Source organism: Micromys minutus, assembly GCF_963924665.1.
Source record: "Micromys minutus genome assembly, chromosome: 14".
Taxonomy (NCBI): domain Eukaryota; kingdom Metazoa; phylum Chordata; class Mammalia; order Rodentia; family Muridae; genus Micromys; species Micromys minutus.
In genome coordinates, this window is record NC_137983.1 from 17,224,166 (window position 1) to 17,236,988 (window position 12,823).

Genomic DNA, 12,823 nt, shown 5'->3' on the forward strand with positions numbered 1-12,823 from the left:
CATTATTTTTCTATGTATGGATGGACAGGGACAGATAAATCTAATGAAACAGAAGAATACAATTCAATATATCAAATGTACTTTTTATATATGATACCATTACTCTCTCTATATGTGTGTGTGTGTGTTTGTGTGTCATCGTAAATACAAAGTGTAAATGTAGACATGTGTATGTTGATTGTATCTTCCTAGATTATGCTACGTTAACAACCCATCCTAAAGTCTCAGTGGCTTTTGACAATAAACGTTATTTCTCAATCACAAGTCAATTCCCTGTTCTGATAATATACAGCAAATTCTGTCCCTCTTGAAGAGATGATAACAAGGTTACCCCTTCTGGAAAAAGCTACTTTTATTTGAAGTGTTTACACTTGAGTTGGAAAGAAAGAAAATAATCCCTCTTAGAAGATTTTTGGCAACCCCAGCTAGACTGAAAGTACCAGTAACACCAAGAAAACAATGCTATAGAAAAACTAGACATTTCAAAGGAGTTTTATGTATTGAGGGCACAAAGTTGAATTAGCAATTTTGATGTTAATTTTGCAAATTGACAACTACCACCTAAGCACCCCTGGTTTCTTATAGATAACAAAACCAGCTCATCTGTTCTTTCACAACACTGGGGGTTTGTGTAAAACAAGGAAAGTGTCTAAATGTCTTTAGTTACTATGCATTTTTCTGTTTTTCTGTTAGTCTAGTGTTATAAGTTTCTCTAAATATTTAGAAATTGAATCCTTTCCCGTAATTACTACTGAAAACCCCTGCACACAGTGCTCACTGATGACAATGTTCTTGATTCAGATATCAAGCTTTGGAAAAGATGGGTGTCATGCACTTGTACGTATATTCAAGTAACTTATATAAAAGACAGTTTCCCCATGCTATAGTGTAGTCACTTTGGCTAGAAGTTTCCTCAAAGACCTTGAGAGAAGTTTCCTAATCTGAAATGTGTCAAAACATGCATGGAAGGTGTGATGGTTTGGATGAGAATACCCCCTCATGGGCTCCTATGTTTAAATGCTTGGTCCCTAGCTTGTGGAACTGTTTTGGGAAAGATTAGGAGGTATGGTCTTATTAGAGGAGGTGTGTCACAGGGGATGGAAAAAGCCCACACCAGGTCCAGGCCCATTCTCTCTGTCTCCAACTTGGAAAGAAGATATAAGCTGTTCACTGCCATGGCTGACTGTCTGTTCCCATGCTCCTTGCCATGATGATCACAGACTTACCCTATAAAACTGTAAGAAAGCCAGCAATTAGCTGCTTTCTTTTATAAGTGCCTTACTCCGTGGGGGAAACCCTGCTAATTAAAGTCTCATTCTATCATGACCAGATAGCTCCTCTGAGCTTGGTGCAAATTGGAAATCTCCCTTTACCATCAGGGCTTTCCTCTCTTTAGCCATGTCTGAGGAGTCAGATCTCTGGCACCCTCTACCTGTGGGAAGATCAAGTATTCTTTGACAGATCTACAAGTCTAACTCCCTCCCACACACCCACCTCATCTAAGAACCTGTCACAGCAAGTATGTGGGATTCTTGCTCTCCAAACACGTAAGTCATTCCCAGTCCTTTAAACTCTAGCCAGTGATTTTCATTTATCCTGAAAACCCCTCCCCCACTTTTCAAGATCCACATATATCCCCGATTCACCTCAAATAAAGTGTATACATACAAGCCTACCCTGAAGAAAGCTATGCACACAATCTAAGATTATCTAAGAGAGCTGCTTTATTGAAGACTGCTGTCGAAGGCCTTCTTCCAGTCTCTGCTTCACCTTTCCAGTCCAGTGTGCAATAGCGTTTGGATACCGAAGGGGAAGAGGTGGAGGATGTGGAGCCACAGCTGGACCGAAAAATGCATACCACACGTTTCTTGTGATGTTTCTTCACAGCGATAGAACAATCACTAAGACAGACTGTTTTACATTGGCCTTAATTTCCGTGGGAGGCTGATTAAATTTTTTCTTCTTTACCAACAAACAATATGAGTTGCTGATTAAAAACATTTGTTGAATCACTGTAATATAATTGATATTGCCGAGACAATCTGGTTGACTACGGTTTGCCTGTTCAAGCCCAAGTCTATAACCTCCAGTGAGTTAAGTGGCCTCTCTGTCTCTCAGTCCTTTCACTTGTAAATGACACTAACTTTCCACTATAGAAGACTACTGGATGTTGAATGGAAAGTGGGTGTGAAACTATTGCCTGGCGTTAGGACCAATAAGAATATTGAGAAAGTTAGGAGAAATATATTAGGATTCTTATTGGGAGAAAATGGGGAAATTTTGTATAATAAATTCGTCGAACCGCTCTGAATTCAGCATCACAAAGGAAACTCCAACTTGTCCCTCGTAACTACCCTTAAGAAAAATAAGAACATCTTGTGTCCACACTGTATTGTTGAGCACATCTCATATCTGAGCGTTGTTCTGGATTTAAGCTTTGTAAATATAGTAAGTCAGTATTGCAGATCAAGACTGTACCTGCTCAACAACTTCATGGATTGTTTATTACCCCGAGAAAATGAATATCACTTTTCTTATCCTAAATTCGCTATGACAAACTTGCTGGTAATCTTTCCAATGTTATGCATCTTTTCCCTGCTTGGCATTATTGCATTAATCACCATGGCTCAAGAATATCATACCATTTCCTACTTTAGCATTGTTACATGAATTCCCTTAGCTGACCTTTCTACTTGCCTGGGCCTTTCATTACTTAAGGCCACTCAATTCCCAAATCATTTTGAGTATTTCAGTTTAATGAGTGCTCCTCAATCCATATAACTTTTTGGTATATAGAGTGACATGAGAGGCCTCTTCTTCCTTTCATTGCATTTTTAACATGTCATTGTCTCTAACCACAATATAATGCATTTAAATGCAAAAGTTCAAGTATAGAACTGTGTACTTTGGAGTATGGTTTCATACCTCAGAGGGACACATTTGTTTGCCTGTTTTTGTTTTTGTTTTGTTTTGTTTTTCAGGTTTTTGTTGTTGTTGTTTGAGATAAGGTATTACTATGTAATCCCGACTGGCTTTAAACTTACTGTGTAGTTCAGACTATCTTTTGGCCTTGAGTTCAAAATCTTCTTGCCTTGGCTCCTCTAGTATTCAGATTATAGCCATATGTCACTGCACCCAGTGTCAAACAAACATGAGGGTTTTGTTTTTATGAATGTGTGTGTGGGGGGGGCATAACACTCTAAAGTAAATTTGTTATTCGTGTTTGGTTTCAATCTATATCTTTCCTTATTAGCAAATTCTTATGCTATTTATGAACTACTTAAACCAGTACTATATAGATAATGTATATTTACTTGAGGCCATAAAACAAGCTATCGTTCTCCATATGTTAGACATTGTAATCTTACCAATGACTATGCTCTGAGTGAAGAAATTTTAGTTTTAGAAACATCAGAAGATTTAATTTCTGTTTCTCTATTTGTCCCTACATCCATTAGTTATATTTTGTGATGGCGAGACCCAGGCCTGACAGAACACTTGGGGGATGAGGAATTTATTTTGGCTCATATTTTAAAGTCATTAAATAGGTTTATTTGCTTTATTCTATGTTCATGAGTGTTTTGCCTGCATGTATGCATGTACTCAAGAAGGTCAGAAAGGAGAGTCATATGTGGGATTCCATGTAGGTGCTGGGAATCAAATCTGGGCCTTCCACAAGAGCAACAATTGCTCGTAAGCACTGAAACATTTTTCAAGTCTCCCATTCTCTTTGCTATAACATGTTCCAACCCGTGGTTGCTTGACCTTGTGGTTGAGCAGAACATCATGGTGGCAATAGTGTGTGGAGGAGACATTTTAGATGATGTCAGAAGCAGCAATATGGAGCCAAGAGCGGAGCATGGCAAGACATGCCTTGGAAGACAAACTCTCTGTGATCTACTACCCACTACCCTCTAATCAGACCCTGCTTTGTATAGCCCCATCACGTCCTGATAGTCTATTAAACTTTGAATCTATTAATGAATTAAACGATTGATTATGTCAGTGTCCCATGATCTGAAAATAACCTCACAGACACATTTGGACATGAATGTTCCTAATCTCCCAGGGAATTCTTAATCCAATGAAGTGAACAATCGAAATTAATCATCATAATCAGTTTCCTTATGTGTGAAATATTAATATCTATTCTGACTATGCTGCAAGGTTATTGTGAAGATGGAATAAGCCAACATTACTAGTTTGAGGCCCTAATAACTCAAGTATATTAAGAGTAACTTTATGTATTATCTAATTTCAATAACATTTATTTTAGAAATAGCTTCTAAAACATTAAATTGTACTTCAAATAAATAATATTAAATGTATAAAAATGTATGTTGATAACATGAAAGATACTTAGAAAAATAAATCCAAATGTTTTTAAATTTTATATTTGTTGAATGCCTGTTTTGTATTGAAGAGCATGCTAGGGATATGACAAACAAAAGTATGAGCGAGATATTCACTTGTCATCAAGGAATGAGAATCTATTATTGTGCAAGCCCACCATACACACAAAGAAAAATACAGATGTTTTGGTGAATTCTCTGAAGGACCAATAATATAACATAAGAGACGCATTCTAACTATTTCTGGAAAGATTTCAAGAGGAGATCATTTAACTCTTCTTTAAAATTCAAGGGAATGTCAATGAACTAGAATGGAAAGGAAGGTTTTAAAAATGTAGAAGGCAAACCATTAGAATATTTCCAGGCATTTACGGTGCATGACTGTAATACTTACGAGGCCTTAAGTAAGGTTCATTAACAGATTGGGGCCAACCTGGGTGACAGAGCAAAACTCAGAAAAATTAATGGTTAATATTGATTGTCAACTTTCAAGATCTAGAATGACCCATGAGATAAGCCTCTTGGAGTTCCTGTGAGTGATTTTTTTTCTTTTGATTAGGTTTTTTGAAATAGTAAATGTACACAATACCTCCCAGTGGCCTACATATAGGGAAGTCCAGGGGACAAGCTGTGGCTTCTTTACAGCTTACCTTCAGGTCTTATTGACCAGTTCAACTAATCTAATGCTGACATTGCCACTGCTGCAGTTGCAGTGACATCGACTTCATTGACATCGGAACCCAGCTTCTTTGGGTTTCTGATACAGACTCAAGACTAATGACTCTCTGGGATTGCTCCAGGTCTTCAGTGTCAGGTTAGGGCTGCTGAAATATCTGGCCTTATGGTCTGAAATTCTAAAGGGCTCTTGTTCTCTCCAATATGAAAACAGCCATTGTTAGGCTACCTATTCCGAATTTTGTAGGCAATTTACATCAATTCCCCTTTGTTATAGTTACACTATTGGTTCTATTCCTCTGATAGATAGATGATAGATAGACAGAGAGAAATATAGATGATAGATGAATAGATAACAGGCAGGTAGACAGATTTACAGACATATAGATAGATAAAACTTTGGAGCTATTACAGAAAGGAAGACACAGAAAGTACAAATGCTATTCTGAAAAAAAGAAAGAACTAAATTCCTGGAATTTATAGACTTTCCCCAGAATAATAAGCAATATTTACAGCAAAGCATCTCCATCCATTTTTTTTTTGTCGGCAAAATACAAAATATATAGAACTAGCTATTTTTTTTTTCAAATTTTATTGGATATTCTCTGTATTTACATTTAAAATGTTATACCCTTCTTCTCCCATTTCCCTCCCTCCTCTCTCAACTTGCTTCCATGTAGGTGCTCTCTCTCCCAATCACCTTCTCTACCTCAGAGCCTGGCTCTGTATCCTCATCTGTATCTATATGACACTGGCAGAGTCTCTGAGGAGACATCTACATCTGGTTTCTGCCAGTAAACACTTCTTGGCATCAGCAATAGTGCTTGGGTTTAGTGGCTGCATATGGAGTGGTTCTCCAGGTACGGCAGTCTCTGTAGATCTTTTCTTCAATCCTTGCTCCTCTATTTGACCTTGTATTTCTTTCTCTGTTTTGTTCTCCCTTCCAAGAAGGACTGATCCATCCACATTCTGCTCTTCCTTCTTTGAGCATCATAAGGTAGAACTAGCTAATTATGAATAATCTTAAACATAGTTGATCATTCTGGAGATGTTGATCAGGTGACTATATCTAGTGAAGGTTTCCTTCTACGTCATACCACAGAGGATGAGATTACACATTTGACACATGTGCAAATGTGGAATGAAAACTTTAGCAAAGATATCACACTCTATGATAATAATTAAGATTCTAATGTCTTTTATATCTCCGTGTGTGTGTGTGTGTGTGTGTGTGTGTGACACTTACAAGTGCAGGTTAGAGGATACTTTGTAAGAGTTGATTCTCCCCTTCCACTATGTGGGTTTGAGGCATTGAACTCAGGTCATTAGGCTTGGTGTCATGTGCCTTTACTCCCTGAGACATCATGTTGAGTCAATGTCTTATTTAGAGTTTTATTGCTGTGAAGAAGCACCATGACTGAAGCAACTCTTATAAGGGAACACATTTAACTGAGGCTGGCTTACAGTTTCGGAGGGTCAGTCCATCACCATCATGGCGGGAAGCATGACAGTGTGCAGGCTGACATGGTGCTGGAGGGTCTGCATCTTGATCTGCAGGCAACTAGTAGGAGACTAGCTGTGTTTCACATTGGGCATAGGTTGAACATTTGAGATCTTAAAGCCCCTTCTTCACAGTGACACACTTCCTCTAACAAGGCCACACCTCCTAACAATGCCAGTCCCTATGGACCAAGCACTCGAACACATGAGTCTATAGGAACCATATGTATTCAAACCACCACACCCAATAACTTGTTTGCAAAAATAAACAGCAGTCCTATTAGAGTCAGAGCTTTTGTAATTCATTAAAAAAAAAAAAAAAAAACAAAACAAAAAACTACTTGTAACACTCAAATGGCTTGGATCTTGTGACAGTTTGAATGACATGCTCCCAATAAGTTGGATCTTGTGATGGTTTGAATGACAATGCCCCCATAGTCCTGGATAGAGTAGCATTATTAGGAGGTATGACCTTGATGGAGTAGTTGTGGCCTTACTGGAGAAAGTGTGCCAGTGGGGGGCAGGCTTTGAGTTTCAAATGCTCAAGTCAGGCTCCATGCCACTCCCTTCCTGCTCCCTGAGGATTCAGAGGTAAAATTTTTAAGTTACTTCTCCAGCACCATGTCTACCTGTACGCCACCAAGCAAAAGGACTAAACCTCCAAACTAGAAGCCAGCCCACTTAAATGTTTTCCTTTTTAAGAGTTGCCATGGTCATGGTATTTACTCAAAGTAATAAACACCCTAACAAAGACAGACCTCACCAACAACGAGTTATAAAATAGGGCCGCTCTTCAGCTGAGTTTTTGGAAAATTCAAGCCACCTTCCAAAGAGCAACAACAGAGTGACATTATTTACGGTACAGTTAAAGAGAGTGAGCTTTAGAGAACACCAAAGACACGAGTAACGTTATCAATGAATAAGTTGTGGAGAAGATGAAATAATGGTAACACAATATAGAAGAGAAATTACAGGGAGCAAGGCAGTTCGGAGATTGCTGGCACAGCCCAGATTACAGAGCACCAAAGTGTATTTCCTCGTGGTGATGAGTTAGTAACTAACATACTCGTATGGTGTCAATATTTGTCCTTCCTCTCAAGTTCCTGGTGGAACTTATCTCCCAGTGTGTACTTTACAAAGTGATTCTCCAAGCATGAGGTTAGGTGTCCTTTTTCTGGGCTTAGGACGCAACATCTCATTCCTTGTGATGCTCTAGTCACCAGCGTGGAAACAAAACCAGATTTCATCAGATGGCCAGCCTGTTGTCACTGCGATCTCAAAATTTTCAGCCTCTTGCATTATGAGATGCTGGCTTCTATTCTTTATAGCTCAGTCAGCTATTTTGCTACGGCAGCACAAAATGGACCAGGAAACTAGTATGTAATCCGTTCCTCTCACCCTTCTTAATGCTGCAAGCCTTTAATGCGGTTTCTCCTTTCATGGTGACTCCCCCAATCATAAAATTATTTCAGCTGCTACTTCATAACCGTAATTATCCTATTGTTGCGAATTGTTATGTAAATATCTGTGTTTTCCAATGGTCTTAGGGGACCCCTTGTAAATGCATCATTTGACCCCCAAAGGGATGGAAACCCACAGGTTAGAACAGCTGCTAGCTAATAAGTTGCATTGTTGCTTTGTTCTTTCTCTCTTAGATCAGCCACATCATGAGAACGGCTAGGCTAAGCAGGTCTACCGCAAGAATTTAGGTCACCCTGCTATCAGCCCATGTAAATTAACCCTTTTGGAAGTGGATCTTCTAGGTACACTCAAACCTACACTGTAACCTTTAGAGAACTGCGGAGCCACAACTACCCAGGTAGACTTTGCCAACTTCTGACTCACGGAAACTTTTAAATAACAAATGATGTCATTCCATTCATTAGAGAGCAACAAGCAATACAAAGGTGAGAGGCTATTTCAGACTTCGTCCAGGGGAAGGACAGAGATTAGAAATGAATTTGAGTCCCGGCAGTCCTGAGTCTGATGTAGACAACTATAACCATTTATCACCCCCCCACCCCCCGCTGGAAAGCCACTAGACAAATCTCCACATTTATTTTTCCACTTTCACTTCATCAATACAGTGCTGGGCTTTTATGAAACCACAAACTTGCCATTGCTTTAATGTGATCTATTTCAGCCCAAAAACCATGGGCTGAGTACGTATGTAGTTTCTAGTCTTCCACCCCCAGTTCTTACACTGGCTCCACAGGAAGTCGGATGACAGATGTGTGTAGTGAGACCTGTAGGGAACCCCCGGTGCTGTGGGTTGCAGGGCTCCGGTGGGCGGAGGGTTTCTAGGGCGGAGTCTGCACCACTGCCTGGTCGCAGATGGGCGGGGCTAGGCGGCTGGTGGGCGGGGTCGAGGCGGGGCGGGGCGCGCGGGAGATTTGAACTTCCTCTCCGCCCAGTCTGTTTGCAGGAAAGTCAAGTCTCTTGCTTGTTGTGCAATCAGGCCTTGCAACTAGGAGTTCCGGGCGGGCTACAGAGATGGTGGAAGGGCCAGGGTGTACTCTGAATGGAGAGAAGATTCGGGCACGAGTGCTACCAGGACAGGCGGTGACTGGCGTGCGGGGACCAGCTCTGCAGGGCCTCGTGGGCCCTGCCTTGTCCCCCGCAGCCTCCCCGACTGAAGTCACTACCTCGGTAAGTCAGTCCTGTCCCCCGCATGGAACCTGCAGCGGGAAGTGGAGTAAAAACACCACCCAGTTTCTGGGATTCTCCAATGTACCCTGGTCCCCGTTGCCTAGAGCCTGTTTCCCGACATTTTATGTTACCTAAGAAGTGAGTCCCAGCCAGAAGCTGGCTAACAACGTCGCGCTAGATCCTTGGAAGGTGTTTTGTCAGACAGTCAACAGACAGTCTGCAAAAGCCACTTTCTGATGTTTACCACCTGCACTCACTGACAATATCATCAGATTTGTGCGAGGTCTGGTGTGTTTTTCTTTTCTTGTTGTAAGACTGAACTTGTAACGTAGAATTCCAGCCCTCTGCTTGCCCCAAACGCGGCAGTTGGTCAGTAATATATAATTCTAACGTTGCATATGGAAAATTTAGCACTAAGATCTCACTCAGCTGAATATTGCCATCTAATGAAGGGGCAGTAAAAGCTACTTCTGGTTTCCTTAAGTGAATTTATTTCTTTTTAAAGCAAATTGTAGCACAGCTTGCTACTCAGGCATACATAGCTGATGGCTGGGTAGTCATTTGGTAAGGACTTAGAACTATACTAAAAATATTCTGATTAAACTACCAGGCTTTTAAAGCCCTTTAGATGTGTGGTTAATTGTATTTCATGGATACATGCAATATTGTGCTGTTCTTCAATTTCTCCTGCAAAGCTTCCTCATAGCCTTTGGTCTAGGAAGGAACTTGCCTGCCATGAAATTAGCATATGCTCCCAAGTTGAAAGAAACAAGGAAGATGTATTTTCAAGCCGAGGAGCTAAAAGTTTGAATCTTTTTAACAGTTAGGCTTCTATTTATTTTGACTTCATGTGTCAACAAGTGCTCTGTGCTTTTCTTTTTAAATTATCATGTTTCTCGAAATTATTTCAGAGTACTATAGAGATCTGTGTTAATGGGTTTTCTAAAGGATTAGCTTTGAAGATCACTCATTCAGCAAAAATTTGAATACTCTCAAAGTACAGGGGAGTGAAAATGTGTTTGCCTTTATGTTGTAGCTGGGAAAATGCAGGGCCGTTCAATAAAGGGTGACACAAGGCATTACAAAGTAATAAGTTTTCAGAGGAAGCATGTGGACATACCTCTGTCTTGACCAGGGAAGTCTCCCTATGGAGGTAACAGAGCTGATATATAATGGGGCATAGAGGATTTAGAGTCCCTGCGATGAAAGTAGTCCTTGGTAGCAGAAGAAGAGTGTTCAAGGGCCTGAAAGAAACTCAGTGTGTATGTAAAAGAATGAATCCGAACATGCTTTGATTAAAGCTGATGGTGTGGTTATAAAGAACCGCATATACCACAATTGTGACTTTGTTTTTCTGAGCTGGATTTCATTTTTGTGTACATTGTTTGTGTGGCTGAATGTGGTTGTGTGTGTGTGTCACAGCACAGGTGGAATTTGGGACAACTTGCAAGATTGGTTCTTCCTTCTACCTTGTGTGGGTGCCAGGGACCAAATCAAACTCAGGTCTTCAGCCTCAGTGGCAGGTGCCTTTGCCTGCTGAGCCGTCTCAAGTGGGTCACGTTCAGGGCATCATGAGAAACCTTGAATGGTAGTAAGAATTATTTACAGTTTGGCTAGAACCCTGTTTATCAAAGCAGCAAACATGGAAAGGAGTCTCAAGTAAGCACTGCAGGGATCCAGGTGAGGAACTTAGGCTCAGCTGCTGGTGGTAGAGATTAGGTGAAACATGGCAGCCACTATTTTATCAATAAGTGGTGTTGCACTGAGCAATGCCTAAGATATGAATATCCTTATCGATACCATAATTTATGCCATTCAACAATGTTTGGTTATAAACTCTTTGCTAGTTACTGGTAAAATAAGACCCGTTTAAGTTACAAAAAACTTATTCATGAAAAGTTACTCTTTATGAAAATAAGATTCCTGTTGCAAGAAACCAAGACTATGTTTTAAAATTCCTCACTGGAATTTAGAGAAAATAGCATTAATAATTCATGGTGAGTTTATTTTAATTATCTGTGACAAAACATGAAGTGTGACTTGTCATGAGAAAGAATAATCCTACAGTAAAGATAATCCTAATGTAACTGTAAAAGAAGTGTGGGGCTCAAGGTGAATTTAAATCAACTGAACACTGCCACATGTAGTAAGGTGTTGGGCCAAGGTTTGATCTCTCGGCAGACTTTTATGTGTCTTATAGCTACTCTCGGTAATAAAAGATTCAGTAATAGAGTGTGGTTACTGCAGTGTATGCCATAAGGCGCTATACGTGATAGTGATCCTTATTAACTGAAGAAGGATGACCTTGGGTTTTGGCGGTGTCTTCCACCATTTAAATTTTGTTCACCTCAGTCAATTATCTGCTCTGATAATTCTCTTCATTCCCGTGTTCAGATGGCACCAGAGAGTGCATCTAGATAGCCTAATATAAGTGCTTTATTAATGGTTGAGCAATGATTAGATTCACTTGGCAACACTATACTCACTAAGCTGTATTCCATAAATAAATAGCCCTGCATTTAAAGCTATTATGGATAATGCCTTAATAGAAAAAAAGAACTAATTATTGGAATAGAGCTGTGTGATTAGAAGGAAGGATCTGCTTCCATTGACATTGGATTGAAAATCAATATGGAATTAATAACATGGCTTTCAGTAGAATTCTAAATACTCTGTTGTGGCTTCATTTTCTGGGCCTTTGATCTAAAAAGCATAATAATAACCTTTGTAAATATCAACAGTCCTTTGCATTGAAGAGGGATGTTGGATCCATATTAAATTTCATTAAAATATGGACCATGGTCACAAACTTCTGGCAAGATCATTATTGTAACAGATGATCCCTGGTTTCTTAGGCATATTTGCCAAAGAGCTAAAGCTACTTAATGGTTCTACTACTGCTTTAAGTGATTAGTTTTCTCAAAGCAGCATTTAAAAATAATTGCATACTGTATTCTTTACAGTATAATAGATATGAAAAATAGCAAAGGAGAGCTAAAGAAATATTAAATGGCCACTTAAAATAAAAGATTGAACCTTCAGATAATCATTATTCCAAAAACCAACATAAAGTCTCTTGCCTCAGGAGCTGTGCCAGAGTGAGCTTCTTATTCTGCTTATCACATAGCATTTCTTTGTTCTAGTTGAGAGTCTATAGAGAATGCACTAACTCCCCTCCCTCTGGGACAACTGGTTGTTGGGAAGAGTGCTCTCTGTGGAAGATCTTGGCATCTGCCAGTCATCGGTACATTGTATTACTTCTCTACATTGTGGCCCACTGTCTTGTCAGCCTAAAACCGAGCAACTGTGTAAACACATTACATCAAACTCTGCCGAGCTTGTGGAACCCTATGATAAGAAACAGTTACCAGAATGCAAATGAACATGTCTGGCTAATGAGCTTTGAGGAGTCAATCTACCAACTGTAATTGTTGGGTGGTTATGATATTTTAGTGAAATCAGTGTGTAATCTGTATGTGTTTTTAATCTCCTTCCCTCCCCCCAAAATGAAACATTTATCAGTTTGAAACATGCACTGATTATTCTGATGATTCTATGAGATTTCATACATATATGTAATATGTTATGTACATTTAACAGTCTATATGATCCTTTAGAGAAACACGAACAAACTAAGCATTTAAATA

At 39.6% G+C, this 12,823-nt stretch overlaps 1 protein-coding gene across 1 annotated transcript in view; it reads left to right on the forward strand.

The window, feature by feature from the left end:
- Nucleotides 1–9,020: 9,020 nt before the first annotated feature.
- Nucleotides 9,021–12,823, forward strand: part of NEIL3 (nei like DNA glycosylase 3) — a gene marked incomplete at both ends in the record, with an annotated part of 48,014 nt that continues 44,211 nt past the window's right edge. Inside the window, one exon of the mRNA XM_080928473.1 lies at nt 9,021–9,176. Coding sequence (XP_080784599.1) covers nt 9,021–9,176 — 156 coding nt within the window. The remainder of the gene's footprint in view (nt 9,177–12,823) is intronic.